Source organism: Protopterus annectens, chromosome 1.part2, assembly GCF_019279795.1.
Source record: "Protopterus annectens isolate FY-2018-M chromosome 1.part2, PAN1.0, whole genome shotgun sequence".
In the NCBI taxonomy this organism is placed as follows: Eukaryota; Metazoa; Chordata; order Ceratodontiformes; family Protopteridae; genus Protopterus; species Protopterus annectens.
In genome coordinates this window covers 109,903,683-109,924,619 of record NC_056727.1, presented here as the reverse complement: position 1 = coordinate 109,924,619, position 20,937 = coordinate 109,903,683, and the positions used below count along the sequence as shown (strand labels likewise).

Below are 20,937 nucleotides of genomic sequence, written 5' to 3'. Positions count from 1 at the left end.
GGAGGACAAAGCGAAATCTATGTAGACAGTTAAGGATTTCTTACAGGTGCAGCCACCCAGATTTAGCAGGAACTGGCCTACAAAGAATTGGTCCTTTCCAGTGTCAGACAGGCCACAAAGAGGGCAGATACAGATGCCCCAGAGGCAGATCCCAGCCCCAAGGCTCATACAAGCCTAAACAATGGGGTGCTTCTACCTCCAAAAGCGGAGAAGACAAATCACAGCCATACAGGAAACAGTCCCAATGACTTTCCTCTGCCAGAACCAAGCACTTATCTTTTGGAAGCCCCCTTAGGGGGAAAACTAGCACTTTTTTCACAAAATTGGCACATGATCACCCAGGACAAATGAGTCTTGAACATAGTGTCTCAGGGCTACAGGTTCCACTGTCACACCCTGCCAAGGGCAAAAGGTATGCCAGACCTGCCACACAATCATTGGGCAGAGGCACAAAAGCAAGTTTCATCCCTCATGGACATGAGGGCCATTCAGCGAGTACCACAGCAAGAGTAGGGACAAGGATTTTACTCAAGGCTTTTCTTGGTACCCAGAAAGGGCAAAGCCTGGAGACCAATACTGGACCTGTCTATTCTAAACACATTTCTAGACGTTCCAAAATTCAGAATGTTGACTCTGCAGCAGCTTCTGCCCATGCTGGGCAAGAAGGCTTGGCTTGTAACTTTGGACCTAAAAGAGGCATACCTGCATGTCCCAATCAGACAATCTTGTAGAAGATACCTCAGATTCATAGCTGGCTCAATGCACTACCAATTCTCTGAACTGCCCTTTGGCTTATCTACTGTGCCCAGGGTCTTCACAAAATGCCTGGCACCAGTAATTGCATTTTGCAGACAAAGAGGAATTCAAATATATCCTTACTTGGACGACTGCCTTATTCAAGCAGAGAACAAGGACATTCTACTAAAGCAACTGGCGTTTGTAAAAAGATTACTAATTTGCCTAGGGTACACAGTAAACGAAAAGAAATCAAAACTAGTACCCTCTCAAGAGATAATATTCCTGGGTGCAAGCTTAAATACAACTGCCCAGATGGCTTATCTCACGCCAGACAAACAAAGGCAACTGACTTCTTACTTCAACATGTTGGCAACAAAGACCCAGTTATCTGCAAGAAAAATTATGCAGGCTTTGGGCTTCATGGCATCCTGCATTCTGCTAATTCCATATGCCAGACTGCATATGAGGAAACTACAATGGTATCTAAAAAGTGTTTGGACTCAACATTGCTACAGCCTGGAAACATTAATTACCCGCATTCCCTGCCTGCAACAGGAGTTTCGATGGTGGGCACAGACCTGTCACCACAACAAGGAACAGCCATTCACTTTACCCACAGCCAGGCAGACACTAACAACGGATGCATCAGATTATGCCTGGGGGGCCCACATGGCAGGAAAATGTATTCAGGGCACATGGCCTGCAAGCCAGATGCATCCTCATATCAATCAAAAAGAGGTGCTAGCTGTTCAGAATGCCCTGACAGCTTTCAAGGATCTACTTCATCCAGGACAACAACTGATAAAGACGGACAATACTACAGTCATGTGGTACATAAACAAGCAGGGAGGCACACATTCCTACCCCCTCTGCAAACAAGCCATGACTTTGTGGGACACAGCATTGACTTATCAAGTTCACCTGCAAGCACAATTCCTGCCAGGAAAAATAAATACTCTGGCAGACGAACTAAGCAGAAACCTCATGTATCCCCATGAGTGGAAACTGGATCCACAAGTCTTCAGCATGATAACAAGGAAATGGGGATGCCCAGATAGATCTATTTGCCTCCCCTCACTATTGCCAACTACAGAGATTCTGCACAAGGACTTATCACAAGCAAGCATGGAAAGTGGATGCCTTATCCTTCAGCTGGAAAAACCTAACAGTATATGCCTTTCCTCCACTGCCTCTCCTCCACAAGGTTACCCCTAAAGGTCAGACAAGAGAAGCCAAAAATTATACTGATTGCCCCAGACTGACCACGCCAGCACTGGCACCCAATCCTAAAGAACTTGTCTCAAGGTCCAGCCTGGACATTGCCATACATTTCTCACTTACTGACCCAACAAAACAATCAGATCCTGCACAGCCAACTCAGGACCTTAAATCTGGCAGCATGGCGGATAATGTAGCCATTCAGAACACTCCTCTCTCCAAAGCTGTGATGGATGTTATTTTGGAGGCCAGGAGGCCCAGTACCAGAAAATCTTATGCAGAAAAACATGAAGAGATTCTGTTCTTGGAACCAGGCACAAGGAATTGACACGTTTGTACCAAATATTCCTCAGATTTTTCAATACTTAACTGAGATGCTGGACAAAGGCCTATCCTTTTCATCAATTAAGATCCATGCCTCTACCATTTCAGCCCATTACAATACAGAACCACCTATCTTTTCTCATCCTTTAATAAGGCAGTACCTCAGAGGGGCCAGAAACCTAAGACCTCCAAGGAGAGCACCAATACCTGCGTGGGACCTCAATTATGTCTTGGAAAAACTCACACTGCCTCCTTTTGAGCCAGCCTCAACAGCTGATATAAAATTCTTATCCTGGAAAACAGCTCTGCTCCTAGCAATAACCTCTGCAAGACGAGTCTCGGAGTTACAGGCACTCATGGCTGTAGAACCTTTTATCATTTTCCATCCAGACAGGGTTTCTCTGAGGACAAACCCAACATTTATGCTTAAGGTGGTGTCCATTGTGGCCCTTAACCAAGCCATTCACTTGCCTACCTTTTATCCAAACCCACAGAACAAGGGTGAGAGACTTCTGCATTCTTTGGAGATACACAGACAGCTGCGCTTCTACTTGGACAGAACTAAAGCTTTCAGAAAGACTGAGCAACTTTTAGTGACATATGCTGCAGGATCACAAGGAAAGGCTATCTCAAAACAGACTATTTCAAAATGGATAGGCCATTGCATTCATTTCTGCTACCCACAGCATGGCAAATGAGTGCCTAAGGGCATTAGGCCACATTCAACCAGGAGCAGCAGCCACTTCAGCAGCCTTCCTCAGAGGAGTACCAACCAAAGACATCTTAGAGGCTGCAACTTGGAGTTCAGTGCACACTTTTACAAAGCACTACCACTTACCTCTCTACTCTAAATCCAGAGCAGGCTTTGCCACTGCAGTTCTGCAGGGCCTCATAGCCTCTCCTAATCCTATTTAGCCCAGCCACCCATCCTCAGATTTGGGATTCAACCCAAGAGTAATGACTGCAACAGTGAAACACGATGAACATAGTACAGTTGTGTACCTACCATAAATGTAGATGTTCAAGTGTATTCACTGTTGCAGTCCAGGTTACCCTCCCACCATCCCCCTTTCTTTTGCTGGGTCTTATCTGTACTTCTCTATTCTATACAACCTATGTGATGTATTTGCTTGTAGATGAAGGAAATGTTTACTTTAGTGCATGCATGTTTATTGGCATAATTTTTTTAGCCTACCCTTTTGGGGGCACCTGGCATCTGGGGCAAGAAAAACTGAAGAAAATGACTTTGGCTGCATCTTTTATACCCCTGGCGCACTAACGTCAGGGAAGAGGCAACAGCAAACGACGCCAGACCAAGACTTTGGAATTCAGGCCGACTGCGGGTAGCCTGCCAGCAGGATAACCCAAGAGTAATGACTGCAACAGTGAATACACTCGAACATCTACATTTATGGTAGGTACACAACTGTACTTTCTGAATCCAATATCAATCAGGTCATTGAGCTGCCAGTCTTTTTTCCCAACCAGTCTAACAAATTGGAATAGATGCTGCACAAACTTGATGTACACAGACAGCCCAGATTTTATCTTGACAGAACTAAGGATATTAGAAAATCGGATCAACTTTTTGTATCCTTTTCAGAAGCCAGAAAAGGTAATCCAGTGGCTAAAACAACTTTGTCTAAATGGTTATCAGATTGTGTATCCTTTGTTTATGCGAATGCTAGCATGCCATTGACACACAAACCTAAGGCTCATTCTACCAGAGCCGTTTCTACGTCTTCGGCCTTTCAAGCTAAATTGCCCCTAGACAATATTTGCACTGCAGCCACTTGGTCTAAGCCTCATACCTTTATCACACATTACAAAGTAGATAAGGCTTCCAGGGACAGGTCTTCCTTTGGTTCCACGGTACTGAAAAACGTACTTCCATGAGCCACCCAAGATTGAGGGTGCTAGGGACGCTACCCATCAGTGAGAATAAACAGCAAGATTTAACAACTTCACATAAAGAAGTTATGTGCTTACCATAATGTTCCATGTGAGTTGTTTATCTTGCCTTTATTCTCACGTCCCTCCCTCCTTCCCCCTCCTGGCTGACAGTTGACTTAGAGGCTAGTACCATCCTGGTTATTCAATATTTCTTCTTCCCTTTAGGGAAGTGCTTCCTTGTAGAAATAAATAAAAGGGTATATATACTCGCAGCAAACAAGATCTGAGGTAATTCCAGCAATGCATTGTGGGATAAGGGGCTTGGTCTCGAGCTAATGGCAAACCTTGAGCTTTGCTATCGGCCGTGTCGGAGCCGAGGATCGGCTCCAAACCCATCAGTGAGACTAAAGGCGAGATAAACAACTCACATGGAACGTTATGGTAAGTACATAACTTCTTTTTTTCTAACTTCTGGCTTATTGAGGTAAGAGGATTCCAAACTTTATGACTTTAGAAGTGTGTGGAGTACTGCTTAGAAGTATGTCCTGAAGAGGTATAGCCTAAGAGATGCATATTTTAAAACATTGTATCTTTCTGTTTTTCAAGGCTGCCCTAGACAAGGTTTTTAATTTTGCCATTACCAACATATTTGAGACCAGAGTTTCTGGAAGGATGGTAGCAGATATGTGCCGAGCTGCTGTCAAGGTAATTTATTATATGTTATTTTATTTATATCTATCTTGCCATAGATACATAATCAAACTGTCCATACTCTCCCTTTAGTTCATTCCTGCACAGTACTGTTCAGTATCTCAATGGATATTACATCTACTACATCAAGTGGGTAAACACAGTGGCTGCTTGCATAAACGGGACCTTATTGTATACAGAAGACATAATAACACTATTGTGCTCTGTCCCTAAATTCATGCATTTCCAAGTTGGAGGTGCCTGCATTTTAATTGTTGGAACTACATGAGACAAGAGTTCCTCACAATCCGCTAGTCTGTACCCCGTAATTTTGAAAAATGTAATGTGGATACAGGTGTGTGGGTGTATGCGCAGAGTAACTCTGGCCATGTTTCAGTTAGTGTTGGTAAGGTCGCACAGAAATGCATTGGGATCAGTCTAAGGTGATACAACCTGTAGAGCTAACAATTGATGATCTTCGTGTTTCACTGTTGCAGTCATCACATTTGGGTTATCTGCCTGCAGGTAGCCCTCAGCTGACCTGAATACCAGAGTCTTCGGATTTCTGTGCCAGATGCTGTCACTTCTCCCGTGACGTCAGGTCATCAGTGGTGTAAAACATGCAGCCGATGCCATTACATCAGTCTTTCTTGCCGTGCGGTGCCCGAAGCAGAAGCAGTTCACAAGTGCCGGTCAATCGAATCCTGAAATTTTTGTTTTTGAGTTTCAGACCTGAAGTCTTCAAAAAGAAAAGTACCCCGTTGGGGATCCTTTTTTCTTGCTCTAACCAATGTCAGAAAAAATTTATTTTCTTGCCTGTGGAAAGCAAATACCTCCAAGAGATTTTCATTCTTACTGCATCACTTGTTTAGGCCCAGACGACGATGTCCCTCGCTGTCGGATTTGTGCCTTGTTCAACTTCCGAACTATTCGTCGTCTGGTTGTTTTTGTAGCTAAATACTTTCGTTCTTGATCTCCGTACTCTGAAATGGCTTTGCTAAGCCATCCAACTACTGATCTTCTGAAAAAACGTAAGGATAAAGACAGAGACAGACTGCATAGGTCCAAAACTGTTGACGATCGTTAAGCTAGTCGCCAGTCTGCAGGTACTCAATGAGGTGCTTTCGCAGCCCCTGATACCTGCTACTACAGATTCGCAGGCTTCTGCTGAGACCCATTCGGAGTCCGGTATGCCGCGAGATGCTTCTTCGACTGTGGAACTTGCGGATGTCTCTACCTTGGATGAGTCCGGAGCCACTGTGCAGGCACCGGATGGGTGTATTCAGGCCTACAGACTTTCATATTAAACCGACAACTTTGTTTCAAACTAGAAATACTGAATTCCTCAGGCTCAAAGCCCGCACTATGCCTAGAAAAATGACGACCAAACTGCATACTCAAAAACAAATGCTTAGAATGGCTGAAGACCTTATTACCTTAATTAGGGGAAGCCAGCCTTCCCCCTCTAAGAGACCTGGAACTGATTTTCTTTCTGATTCTTCTGATCAGGAATCTGATATCTCTGTTCCTTCTGACTACCAGGATTTGCCCTTATCTACTTATGAAGTTTCTGATGCAAAGGATTCCATTCCCTCTGCTTCCCCTCCAGAAGATTTTTCTTTTGATGAAACCTTGCATACCCTTAGGGAGCATTTCTGCTGAGAAAGCCAGGACTATTCTGAGACCAAAAAGAGACTTAGGGAATTTTTACTCCTGCCTCAACACATGCCTCTAGCTACCCCTCCTGTTCTGGCTATTGTAGATGATGTTTTCTTGGAATCTAGCCTTACCCCAGACACTTTGCCTCCAGCTCCCAGGAAACCTGACAGGTACTACAGAGTACCAGACTCTCACAAGTTCCTCTTCAAGAATCCTACTGTGGATCCAGAGACCATTTTCCAAGGACCAAAAGACATTAAGGCTACTACTGCCAGAAATCCTACCCCTTCTGATAGGGACTCTAGAGCCTTAGACAGATGGGGTAAGAAGGTATACACTTCTGCTACTTTGACCATTAGGGCTTTAAATTGCCAGTTTCATATGTTAAAGCATCATCAGCATATTATGGGACTACTTAAACAGAAAATTATGTTGATTCCTGACTGTGCCGAACACAAAGAGTTGCAACAGTTAATGCATTCTGCTGAACAAGTTGGTAAACATACTTTGAAACATGGTTTTAATGCTTTAGAAGCATCTTACAGGGCTGTGGTCACTGGGTCTATACTTAGAAGGCATGCTTGGCTTAAGGAACAAAACTTGCCAGATCATGTTAAAGCTAAATTTCTGGATGCACCCTTAAACTAAGACCGCCTTTTTGGCAACAAAGCAGAAGTCGTCCTAAAAAGGATGGAGGAAAAAGCTAAATCTATGCAAACTGTTAAAGATTTATTACAAGTACAGCCTCCCAGATTCAGTAGGCATTGGCCTTCAAAGAACTGCTCTTTTCCAGTCCCTTCCAGGCCTTCTCAGTCCAAACTCAGGAGCAGCAGACCACCAAGACTTCAGTCTCAGGCTACGCACAGATCTAAGCAGTGGGGGGCTCCCACTTCCAAAGCAGGGAGTAGTAAGTCACCCCCCCTTCGAAAAAATGGCACAATGACTTATCCTTAACTCTTCCAAGCCTTGCTCAACTACTTGCTCCCTTAGGAGGAAAGCTCGCCCTGCATGCAGAAAACTGGGAACTCATTACCCAGGACAAATGGGTTTTAAACATAGTTTCCCTAGGATACAGATTCCACTTCCACTACCAACCCCAAGTGGATGGCCAGATATCCCCCCAAATCAGTAGGCGGAGGCCCAAAAACAGGTACACTCCTCAGTATCAGGGCCATTCAACCTATCCCAGCAGAACAAAGGGGACAAGGTTTTTATTCGAGACTGTTCCTGGTACCCAGAAAAGAAAACTCCTGACGTCCTATCCTGGACCTGTCTATTCTAAACACCTTTTTGGTGATTCCAAAATTCAAAATGCTAACTGTTCAACAGCCTCTTCCTCTGCTAGACAAGGATGCCTGTTTGGCAACCCGGAAGCTTACCTGCACATCCCAATAAGGGAATCCTGCAGACAATACCTATGTTTCAGGGCGGGCTCCATTCACTGTCAGTTCTCTGCACTTCCCTTTGGCTTATCTACTGCGCCCAGGATGTTCACAAAGTGTCTAGCTCCAGCCATTGCATTTTGCAGGCAGAGAAATATTCAGATTTACCCATACGTAGACGATTGCCTAATTCAGGCAGAAAATCAGGAATTGCTATTACAACACCTGGCATTTGTAAAGAAACTTACTGGAGTACACCATCAATGAGAAGAAATCACACCTAGTACCCTGCCAACAGATTGTATTCCTGGGAGCAAGCTTGAGCACAACTTCCGAGATGGCATTTCTCACTCTGGAGAAACAAGTTTATTTGACAACCTACTTCAAACTATTGGCCACAAAAACCCAGCTATCTGCAAGGATAATACTGCAAGCTCTGGGGTTCATGGCCTCTTGCATTCTGCTAATTCCATATGCAAGACTGCATATGAGGAAACTTCACTGGTATCTAAAAAGTCTATGGTGTCAACATTCTCAGGACCTGGAAACAATGATTCCTATCATTCCTTGTCTAAGGGCAGAGTTCTTTGGTGGGCAGAGGCCTGCTTCCACAACAAGGGACTCTTTTTCACTCTACCCCCTGCTGCCCAAACCCTAACAACAGACACATCAGACTATGCATTGGGGGCTCACATGACAGGGCAGTGCATTCAACCCAAAACAGATGCACCTGCATATCGATCAAAAAGAAATATTAGCTGTACAGAATGCTCTGCCATTCTTCAAAGACCTTATTCTTCCAGGACAACTATTGAAAAAGACAGACAATACCACAGTTATGTAGTACATAAAGAAGCAGGGGGGAACCCATTCCTACCCACTCTGCAGACTAGCCATGGCTCTGTGGAACACAGCCTTGAGCTACCAACTGCACCTACAAGCTCAATTTCTGCTAGGCAAACTAAATTCACTGGCAGATGACTTAAAAAGAAATCTCATGGACCCACACGAATGGAAACTGGAACCCAAAATATTCAAGCTCTTGAGAAATAAAGGGGAACACCAGAGGTAGACCTATTTGCCTCCCCTCAGAACTACCAATTGAACACATTCTGCACCAAAACTCCCCACAGTCAAGCTTGGAAAGTGGATGCCCTGTCCTTTACCTGGGAAAGCCTCTCTGTTTATGCCTTTCCCCCTCTGCCTCTCCTCTCGAAGGTTGTACTAAACATCAAACAGGACAAGCCAAGGGCAATACTTGATTGCACCAGACTGGCCACACCAGCACTGTTACCCCCTTTTGCGCAGTCTGACAGTGCTACAACCATGGCACCTGCCTCAGACCCCTTCCCTGCTGTCCCAGCAGGCAGGCCAGATTCTGCACCCTCAGCTTCAAACCCTGAACCTTGCAGCCTGGCTTATTCCCTGAGCTCACCTCTTAGCAACCCTCAGTAAGCAGGTGCTGGATGTCATTCTTGAGGCAAGGAGGCCTAGTACTAGAAAATCCTATTCAGAAAAGTGGAAAAGATACTGTTCCTGGATCCAGGCTCAGGGGATGGGCACAACGGTGGCCAGTTTACCTCATATTCTAGATTATTTAACAGAAATGCTCCACAAGGGCCTAACTTTCTCGTCAATTATGATTCATGCCTCTGCCATTTCAGCATACTACAATACTGAGCCACACCTCTTCTTCCATCCCCTGCTAAAACAATTCCTTAGAGGGGCCAAAAATTTAAGACCCCCAGGAGAGCTCCCACTCCAGCCTGGGATCTTAACTTTGTATTGGAAAAACTCACCCCCCCCCTCCTTGAACCAGCTGCTACAGCAGAGTTGAAATTCCTTTCTTGGAAAACAGCCTTACTTCTAGCCATCACTTCAGCAAGAAGAGTGTCTGAACTGCAGGCCCTCATGGCAGTGGAACCCTTCATTATCTTCCATGCGGACAGGGTTTCCCTCAGGACTAACCCATCCTTTATGCCCAAGGTGGTGTTTAGTGTGGCCCTAAACCAGTCCATTCATTTGCCAACTTTTTTTGCTAATCCCCAAAATAAAGGGGAAAGAATACTACATTCTCTGGACGTGCACAGACAGCTTAGATTCTATTTGGACAGGACTAAACCTGTCAGAAAATCTGACCAGCTGCTGGTTAGCTTTGCTGCAGGAGCAGATGGGAAGCCCATTTCAAAGCAAATCATTTCCAAATGGCTAGCCCATTGCATTCATTTCTGCTACAAGCACCATGGAAAACCTACCCCACAGGGGATAAGACCACATTCTACCAGGGCTGCATCTACCTCTACGGTATTTCTCAGAGGAGTGCCTACCAGGGACATCCTGGAAGCTGCTACCTGGAGCTCGGTACATACTTTCACCAAGCATTACCACCTGTCTATCTTTTCTAAATCCAGAGCTGGATTTGCCACAGTAGTCTTACAGGGCCTGATTGCTGGCTCTAATGCTCTTTAAATACCTCCACCCTTCCTTAGCTTTGGGAATCAACCCAAATGTAATGACTGCAGCAGTGAAACACGAAGAACATAGTACGGTTGTGTACACTTACCATAAATGAAGATGTTCGACTGTATTGGCCCCCTGATTTCTTTTAACTTTTACCTTTCCTTCTTGTTTGGCATATATTATATCTTGTGTATTTGCTTTTTCAGTTCCATACCATATAATTTCTTCCTATTGTGGGGGCACCTGACATCTGGGGCAAGAAAAACTGATGCAATGGTGTCGGCTGCATGTTTTATACCCTTGACGACCTGACATCATAGAAGAAGCGACAGCATCCAACACAGAAATCTGAAGACTCTGGTATTCAGGCCGGCTGAGGGCTACCTGCAGGCAGATAACCCAAATGTGATGACTGCAACAGTGAATACACTAAAACATCTACATTTAGGGCAAGTGTACACAACTGTACTTTACTTTGATCTGTAGCTTGACAGTGTGGAGCTTATTTGGGTGAACCAAAGCATAGCAGTTACTCAAGGCAACAATGTATATTTACTGTACACCCTTAATGCCAGTTGCTGTTTGTATTTTAACAGGTACCAGTGTCTGTAGTCAAAATCCATACTGCTGGGTCTGTCTCACATCAGATATTGACAGCCGTAGTGTGGGAGTTAGACACAGTAGTTCTTGTCCATCAAATATTAGTGGGTGGTAGAAGGTGAGGTTGTATGTCTGTTGTCATACTTGCAGATCCTTGATTTTCCAAGGACAGAGGAAATTCCTTAAGCTTATGGGCTGTTCCACAGCACTTCAGTTCACCTATTTGCCATTGTACTCTCCACCACTCCCAGAGTATTCTGTAGATACTTGACAGTTTTTGTTTGCTTATCTTTGGCCCAGGAGAATCTATATCTATGCATATATATGTCCAATCCAGACTTTTCTTCAGGAATAGCTAATGAAAACTCAGTTCAGACAATTTCTTTGATGAATGTTGGAATCTGTATCAAGTAACATAAATCAAAGATGTACTTTTTCCATGACACTGCCCAGAGATAAAATGCAAGGGTGGAAAGGAAATACACGTATGGCTCTTGACTGCATGCCTTTAACTATCCTGATGGTATCGCTTGCCATACTCCACATGAGGAAGACTTTTTTTTTTCTTCTTCAAGAAGTTGAAGTTGTAGACCCTGCATTTTAATTCCTACGCCTGATCACAGCCATCCAAAATTTTTTTTTTTTTTTTTTTTTTGTGGGCAGATAGTGTGCAAGAGAACTAGCTGTGCCCTTTACCCCCCCAAAGCATTCAGACATTGACGATGAATGTTTCAGACTGAGCCAAAAGAATTAACAGGGGCAGTAGGTCGTCCAGCAGAGTGTTTAGGTATAGAATTGTCAATTAAATGCTTGCCCTGATCTATATTGTACATGTTTTTAAGGATCCTGGAATCCTGGTAGACTAACAAATGTTAGACAACACCATAATAAAGTGGTGTATTAGCAAGCAAGGATGGCTCATTTGGTTTACCACCTTTGCAGGCTAACCATGGATGTAATGGGATCCTATCTCGCCTACATTCATGACTGATGGGGATCGGCTCCGACTCGGCCAACTAGTATACTAGAACGAAGTCTCTTATTGGCTGGGCTACCCTCTATCCCAGGATGCACCACACCTGCTTCCCCAGATCTCGTTTGCCGCTTTACAAGCTAGACGTGGTCTCGACTTGGCTGGAGCTAAGTGTATTTTTATTACTTTTCTGGTCTTTTGACCTGGGGTTTTCTTCATAAATTCAATCAACAGCTGTTTTAACAGCTATTCCGTGTATTGTTGAGTGTTATTGGCAGTTTTTATATCTGTTGGTATTCGGGCAAGGCCCGTTTAAGTTAGAGGGCCTTTGCCCTTCTTAGTGGCGTGAGTGTGTTGTCTTTTTTTCTCCCTTTCTTTTCCGGGCAAAGCCCGTTTAAGTTAGAGGCTTTTGCCCATTGTTGTGTTCCCTTGTTGTTGTTGTCTCCCCCGTGAGGTAAACCTTATCTTCAGAGGGCTCGCGCCCCTTTTTTTCTCGCACTCTAACAGTTTGGTCAGTACTGTTCCTTGTGTGAAATTAGATTATTGGATAGGGTTATTCATACTAAAATGTCTAAAGAGCAGAAATCTGGGTTTAAAAAGTGCACTAGGTGCAATTATAAAATGTCTATCACCGACAGTCATGCTATTTGCATGTATTGTTTAGGGCCAAAGCATTTGCAAGAGACATGTAGTGTGTGTCATGCCTTTTCTGCTAGGGTTCTTCAAGAACGTAAAAATAAATTGATCCTGAAGGGCCTTATTAAGCCCTCCTTTGAAGAAGCTTTGGCTTCATCTCCTGCTACTGCTTCTAAAAAGAAAAGGTCGTCGGCTCCGACCAGTCCGTCGGAGCCGACTACTAAGAAGCATAAGTCGACCTCTTCTTCCTCGGCTCCACTGACTTCGGAGCCGAGGGTCGAAGGGTCTGCCTCGATGCCTCTTTCCTCGGCTCCATTAGTTTCGGAGCCGCAGGTTGGAGCATCGAGAGGCGAATCACCTCCCTCTGTTCCATTGGTCTCTGAGCCGGTGGAGGTGTGCAGCTCAGACTCTTCCCCCTCGGCTCCTTCTGCGCCGATAGTGTTGGAGCCCTTTCAGAGACGGTCCCCTACCTTGTCTGAGCCGAGAGAGAAGTCGTCTCGACCCCTTTCTACTTCCTCTAAATCCTCCAAATTATCTGATTCAGATTTGGATAGGGTTATTCAGAGGCTTTTCCAGTCTCCGTTTTTTGCAAAAATGGTCTCGGCTCCAGCCCATTCAGCCCCAGAGCCAATTCCCCCCTCAACTTTCGATTCCTCCTCCAACCTCCTCGGAGCCGTTGGAGTCGGTGATGGTGGAGCAAGGCGGAGCCGTACAGTCGGAACCGAGACCCCTTCGAGGTTTATCGGTTCCGACCATTGTTCCTACCCTGTCCTCGGGTTCGGGGTTCGGTACCGGGACTTCCTCAGCCGGGGCCGAGGGGAACATCTTGGAACTAGGTGCCTCGGTGCCTAGTCTCCCCCTCGGGGCATCGGCTGCGGGGATTCCTAGTGCCGTCGTGGTCTCTCGGCCAGTGACCTCCATGGAGTCTGGAGGTCCTGCCTTTGAGGCCATGAGGAGCGCGCTGGCCATGTCCTTGCCGGCTCAGCAGGTTTCCATCTCACCATCCCTAGACCTGGAGACTGGTGCTTCTGGTGTACTGCAGTCCCATGACAGTGGGGCCCCAGGGCCTGAGGATACCCCGGTGGGGGGTTCCCTTCTTCCGGGGGGTCCGTCCGAAACCGCTCGGATGAGCCTCCACGGAAGAAATTGTGCAAGAGGAAGCACGTAGACTCCCAAGATGAGTCTGTCACATCTGACACTGACCTCGATGATGCGGAGGGGTCCCCAAAATCATCTTCGGATGATGTCTCTTTCTCGGATATCCTTGAGATTCTGAGACAGAGAGGAGATTGGCAGGCCAAAACCCCTTCCGCTGAGGAGTCAGTCTTCGTCAAGGCCTTCGGGGCCCAGCCCTCCGCCTCCTGGGTGTCTCCACCCTTCGATGAGTTACTTGATTTAATTTTTCGAAGGGCTTGGGAGCACCCTGATTCTGTGGAACCGGTGCCTGCAAGACCCAACAAATTCCTTTCAGCTCCCCCTCAAAAGGAATTTTTAACGAAAGGAGTTCCTGTAAATGCAATGGTGGTGGCATCTGCCACACAGCAGGATGTGGCAGAGGCTTCAACATCTATCCACCCTCCTAATAAGGATTCCAGGAGTATGGATAGGTACGGGAAGCGTACCCTTTCTTCAGCGGCCTTTACCTTACGGTCGCTGAATTACCTGTGTCATTTTACTAGGCTCCAAAGGGACCTCCTTAAAGAGCTAGGTGAGTCCCTCACAGGTAATCTACCTGAGGCGTTAGCCCACACTGTTGGCGCCCAGATGACTAACTTATCATCCATTGTGAACTCGTCCATGAGGCTCATCTCGTATGCGGCCAAGGGGGCGAGTAGAGCAGCGGGAACAGGCGTGGCCCTTAGGAGACACGCCTGGTTACGCTTGTGTTCCTTTGCGGAGGCCTTCAAGTCTTCCTTCGCCGATGCCCCTTTTGATGGGTCCTCTTTGTTTGGACCCAAGGTGAAAGACACACTGACTCGGTGCGAGCAGGAGGGCAAGACCTTGACTGCCATTGGGGCCCGTTTTTCCGCTCCCTCTAGGCCTTACCCCAAGGCCCAGAGAGGAGGGAAAATGTGGTTCAGGAAAACTCAGAGGTCTTTCCCTACTCCACCCAGTGATCCCCCCTCTAGAGGCAGGGGGGGGGGTTCGGGAAGACGCCGCCCCAGAGGTGGCAGAGGCCCCCGTAACTCTGGAGACCGCGATTCCTTTCGTGGTTCCTCCTACGCTCAACGTCCCTGAGTTGGTGCCCGACTGTGCAGCTCCGGAGCCAGTCGGGGGTCGTTTTGCGAAACACCCACAAGCTTGGGAAGCTATTACCAGCGACCAGTGGGTGCTCCGGATTATTACCGGAGGCTATCTCATTCCCTTCATCAAGCCCCCCCTTCCCTTCAGGGAAATCCCGGACATGCCACCCAGTCAGCGGGGTCAAGCAGCAATAGAGATTTCAAAGCTGCTAGAAAAAGGAGTCATCCAGCCTGTCCCCGCTGATCAGATCGGATCAGGAACTTACTCAAGACTATTTTTGGTGCCAAAAAAGACAGGGGACTTCAGGCCCATTTTGGACCTCAGTTCATTGAATCGCTTTGTGAAAAAGTCCAAATTCCGAATGATCACTCTTCAGTCCATTCTCCCACTATTGGAGAAGGATGTCTGGATGTGCTCCATAGATCTCAAGGACGCTTACTATCACATTCTGATAAGTCAAGAATCCAGGAGTCATTTACGCTTCCGCCTGGAAGACAGTCATTTCCAGTTTCGAGCACTGCCCTTTGGTCTCACCACAGCCCCCAGGGTGTTCACCAAGTGTCTGGCAGTGGTGACTGCTCACCTGAGAAGTCTAGGATTCCAAGTGTTTCCATACCTAGACGACTGGCTCCTTACTGCCACCTCCAAGCATCTACTAATTCAGGCGCTCATGGCCACAGTCAGCTTGGGCCGTTTCCTAGGAATCACTTTCAACTGGCAAAAATCTGTGCTACAGCCATCTCAGCGTATTACCTTTATAGGCGCAGAGTTAGACACAAAAGGATGCGCCTTCTTACCGGCAGCAAGGATTCAGGTTTTGCAGAACCAAGTTCGATCCTGCCTCCCCCTATCAAGAGCTCCGGCCAATCTGATTCTGCAGGTATTGGGCTCGATGGCATCAACTATTCTCCTAGTCCCCTTAGCCAGACTGCACATGCGAGTGCTGCAATGGCTACTTTCGGTTCAATGGTCCTATCAGGAACTCCCCTTGAACCACTTGGTTATGATTACGGAAAGTTGCCGTCGAGATCTGCGTTGGTGGCTCCTCTGATCCAATCTCGACCAGGGGCGAGACATGCGAGTGCTGCAATGGCTACTTTCGGTTCAATGGTCCTATCAGGAACTCCCCTTGAACCACTTGGTTATGATTACGGAAAGTTGCCGTCGAGATCTGCGTTGGTGGCTCCTCTGATCCAATCTCGACCAGGGGCGACCTTTTATCCTTCAGTCCCCCGTTGCCACTGTGACCACGGACGCCTCCCAGGTAGGGTGGGGGGGTCATTATCTGGACAGGTCTGTCCAAGGCACATGGCAACCCCAGGAAGTGCATTTGCACATCAATATCCTGGAAATGAGAGCGGTGCTACTGGTACTACAAGCTCTCCATCACGCTCTCCCGCAAGGTCTGATTGCTATCCTGTCCGACAACATGTCGGTAGTTTGGTATATAAACAAGCAAGGTGGGACCAGGTCATACCCACTGTGCAGAGAAGCCATGAGACTTTGGCACTGGGCGGTAGCTACCAACCGCTTCCTAATGGCAACGCACATACCGGGGAAATCCAATGTGATTGCGGACAGACTAAGCAGGACTATCCTGTTACCCCACGAGTGGTCCCTCAACCAAAGAGTGGCTGCGAAAATCTTCGCCAACTGGGGTCTCCCTTGCTGCGACTTGTTTGCCAGCCCCCACAATGCGAAGTGCAGAGAGTTCTTCACTCTGACCCCCTCTCAAGGACAGATTCCCAGGGACGCTCTAACCCACATTTGGCCCCCGGTCTCCTTTATGCCTTCCCTCCGGTTCCCCTTCTGCCGAGGGTGATACAGAAGGCAATTTACCTGGAGAGCGACATGATTTTGATTGCCCCGCACTGGCCTCATCAGGTTTGGTTCCCCTTCCTTCGGAGGTATGCGGTGGAAGGTCCATGGATGTTCTTCATCTCACATTGCTGCAGTCCTTACTTATGGGTAGTCCGCTGTCCTCGGTCGGCCCGAATACCAAAGTATTAGGCTGACGTCGGTCATGGGCGCCTAGATCTGACATCAGAGCGTCAGGGTATAAAGGCGCATGACCGACGTCATATCCTCAGTCTTTTTTGCCGCATGGTCCGATGCAGAAGCAGAGTTGCAAGTGCCGTTCGGCGTTCTGAAATTTTTCGTTTTCGGAGTTTCAGACCGATACCAAGTTGGGCTAAGTACCCGTTGGGGAATATTTTTGTTTTTCTTGCCTCAGTTACTTACCGGATGTCAGAAAAAGTGAATAATTGTATTTCTTGTGGGAAACAGATACCGCATAGGGATTACCACTCGCTTTGTATTCCTTTTTGGGACCGGAGCATGACGTAGTCGGGTGTCGGTTTTGTGCTAGGTTTAATAAGCGCACTATAAAATGGAGGTTAGATTGCGCTAGGTTAGTCTTTGGCAAGAGGTGTAATTATAATATGCCGTCGGATGTTCCGACGCCTGCTTCTACTAAGAAGCGCAAAGACAAATCTTTAAAGCCTAGGCAGGATGATTCGTCCGTTTCGGACGCCGGACCTTTAGAAGCTACAGCTGAACAGGTGGATCCGGCTGAAGTTTCTGTTGAGTCCCAGGGGAAAACTTTGATTTTACAAGATGTGGCCTCTCAGGAGGCAGGCCAAGCTGAAGGGGCCTCTCAGGTTACTATTCTCCCTTCTATGCCTAAGGTGGTTAGGCCTTCTGCTACTGTTTCTAAGGCTCCTTCTAAGGGCAGGTCTGTTTTGCCTTCCTCTGGTGTCAGTTCTGGTTCTTTAGGGTCTGTGCCAAAAAAGCACATGCTTAAAATGGCAGAGGATTTGATTACTTTAATTAGAGGTTCTATGCCCCCTCCAGATAAGAGGCCCAGGATGGAGCCAGAGTTGGAAAGTTTGGAGCAGGCCTCAGATGATTCAGAGTCTTCTACTGAGGACATTCAAGATTTCCCTCCTTATTCTGATTCTGATGCAGAGGATTCCACTCCTTCTGCTTCTCCTCCAGAGGATTTTTCATTTTCAGAAACTCTGCATTCCATGAGGGAGCATTTTAAGTGGGAGGGACAGGATTACTCTGATTCCCGGAAGAGGCTTAGGGAGTTCTTGTTTTTACCACAGCATAGACCCTTAGCTATACCTCCGGTTTTGGATGTTGTTTCAGATATTTTCTCGGAGGCTTCCCTTAATCCAGATTCTGTGCCTCCTGCCCCAGTTAAACCGGACAGGTATTACAGGGTGCCTGAGGCTCATAAATATCTGTATAAGAGTCCTAGGGCGGACCCAGAAACTATTAGTCAGGGGCCTAAGGGTGTTCGAGCCTCTGTTGTTAAGAATCCGGTTCCTCTGGATAAGGAAGCTAGAGCTTTGGATAGATGGGGTAAGAAGGTGTATACCTCTTCTACTTTAGTAATGAGAGCTTTGAACTGCCAGTTTCATATGTTGAAGTATCAGAATTTCCTCCTTTCTCAGCTAAGATCTAAAGTGGATGCTTTGGCAGAGGGCATAGAGTGTAAAGAATTGCAGGATTTAGTGCATGTTTCTGAACAGGTGGGTAAGCACTCTTTGCAATGTGGTTTTGATGCTTTACAGGCTTCTTCTAGGGTGGCTGCCACTGGTTCAGTTATTCGTAGGCACGCCTGGCTTAAGGATCAGAATTTGTCTGAGCATGTTAAGTCTAGAATTCTGGATGCCCTTTGCAATCTGAAGTTTTGTTTGGTCCTCCTGTGGAGTCAGTCTTAAAGAAAATGGAAGACAAGGCTAAGTCTATGCAGACTGTTAAAGATTTTTGCAGGTACAACCTCCAAAGTTTAGTAGAAATTGGCCTACTAAGGGGTGGACCCTTCTTCTGATTCTCAGTCTAGGGCTAGATCTAGGCGTGGTAGGGGCAGAGCTCAGAGTACCTTCAGGCCGAGACAATGGAGTTCGCCTGCTCAATCTGCTGGTGAGGGCAGGGGCCAGTCCTTTCGTAAACAGGCCCAATGACCTGCATTTTCAGCTGCCAGATTCCTCTTGCCTGGCAGCTCCTTTGGGAGGAAAGTTGGCTCTTTTCAAGCAAAATTGGCATTTAGTCACCCAGGACAAATGGGTATTGGACATTATAAACCGAGGTTACAAGTTCTATTTCCATACCATGCCTCCTTTCAAAGGCATGCCAGACGTCCCTCCTCGGCAAAGGATAGAGGCTCACAGACAAATTTCTTTACTTCTTCAAATAGGAGCTATACAGCCAGTTCCTCTGTCAGAAGTGGGCCTAGGATTTTATTCTCGCCTGTTTCTAGTTCCAAAGAAAGGAAACACGTGGAGACCAATTTTGGATTTATCTATCCTCAACACTTACCTGGACATTCCAAAGTTCAAGATGCTGACTTTACAACAGCTTTTACCTCTGTTGGGAAAAGATCACTGGATGGTTACTCTGGATCTCAAAGAGGCTTACCTTCATGTTCCTATCAGGCCCAGTTGCAGGAGGTACCTGCGTTTTGGACTGGAAATTTACATTATCAGTTCTCTGCATTGCCCTTTGGCTTATCTACTGCCCAGAGTGTTCACAAAGGTTCTGGCTCCAGTGATAGCTTTTTCAGACTAAGAGGAATACAGATTTATCCTTATTTGGACGACTGTCTGATTATTGCACAAGAAAAGGACGAACTTCTTCATCATCTACAGTATGTGATGGCAGTGTTAAGATGCCTAGGGTATTCTGTGAGCGAAACAAACTCCAGTCTAGTACCCTCTCAGGACATATGCTTTCTGGGTGTGAGACTGAATACAGCTTCCCAGATGGCTTTTTTGACCCTGGACAAACAAAGAAGCCTTTCTCTTTATTTCCAGCAAATGTCTCTACGGTCCAGGCTGACTGCAAGGACAGTCCTTCAAGCCTTGGGGTTCATGGCATCTTGTATTCTGGTGCTTCCCAATGCCAAATTGCATATGAGGAAGCTTCAATGGTATCTCAAAAATGTGTGGACACAGCACTGCCAAGATCTAGACACTGTCATTCAGATAATACCTTGCATTCAGAAGGAGTTTTTGTGGTGGGCTCAGGAATGTCACCTAAACAAGGGACTCTCTGTGACCCGGCCAGAGGCGAGTCAGATTCTAACGACAGATGCCTCGGACAAGGCTTGGGGAGCACACCTCAATGGAAAATGGGTGCAAAACACATGGCCTGTCAAACTCCAACATTTGCATATCAACTTGAAGGAAATGTTAGCAGTCCAGTTTGCATTGATGGCTTTCAAAGATTTACTTCGTCCAGGGCAGGTGTTGATTCAAACAGACAACACTACTGTCATGTGGTACATCAACAAGCAGGGGGGAACCCATTCTTACCCTCTTTGCAGGCAAGTGATGATTCTGTGGGAAACTGCTCTCAATCTACACCTCAATCTTCAGGCAAGGTTTCTACCAGGAGCACAGAACTCCTTAGCAGATGTATTGAGCAGACAAATAGTGGATCCTCACGAGTGGAAATTGGATCCTCATGTATTTCAACAGTTGACAGTGTTATGGGGAACTCCAGACATAGATCTGTTCGCTTCTCCACTAAATTACCAGTTGCCAAAGTTTTGCACAAAATGTTTCATCACACAGCTTGGAAGGTGGACGCTCTATCTTTCAGTTGGAACAATCTGCATGTGTATGCCTTTCCACCTCTGCCTCTTCTTCCCAAGGTACTTTTGAAGGCCAGACAAGACAAGCCAACCATGATTTTGATAGCACCGGATTGGCCTCGACAACACTGGTACCCACTACTGAGGAGTTTAGTACGAGAACCTCCTTGGCCTCTGCCTTTGATTCCGCACCTTTTGTCACAAGAGGACAGTCACTTCCTCAATGTCAAGATTCAGTCTCTGCATCTAACAGCCTGGCATATTCTGTTTTAGACTCTGGAGGGTCTCAGCTTCCACAACAAGTTTTGAATGTTATTTTGGAGGCCAGGAGGCCTAGCACCAGGAAAGTTTACGCTGATAAATGGAGGAGATTTTTTATTTGGAGCAAAGGAAAGGACTTTGATGTCTCCAAACCTGATTTAGGTGTTTCATCTTCAATATCTTACTGAATTATTGGACAAGGGTTTGTCTTTCTCCTCAATAAAGGTCCATGCTGCAGCCATTTCTGCTCACTA

The 20,937-nt window shown here is 46.5% G+C and overlaps 1 protein-coding gene across 1 annotated transcript in view; it reads left to right on the top strand.

Annotated features, from left to right (window-relative positions):
* The window catches only part of PSME4 (proteasome activator subunit 4), a 2,990,260-nt gene that overhangs the window by 1,017,260 nt on the left and 1,952,063 nt on the right, over positions 1–20,937 (top strand). The window contains exon 15 of the mRNA XM_044055122.1: positions 4,780–4,878. Within this exon, the coding sequence (XP_043911057.1) occupies positions 4,780–4,878 (99 nt within the window). The remainder of the gene's footprint in view (positions 1–4,779; positions 4,879–20,937) is intronic.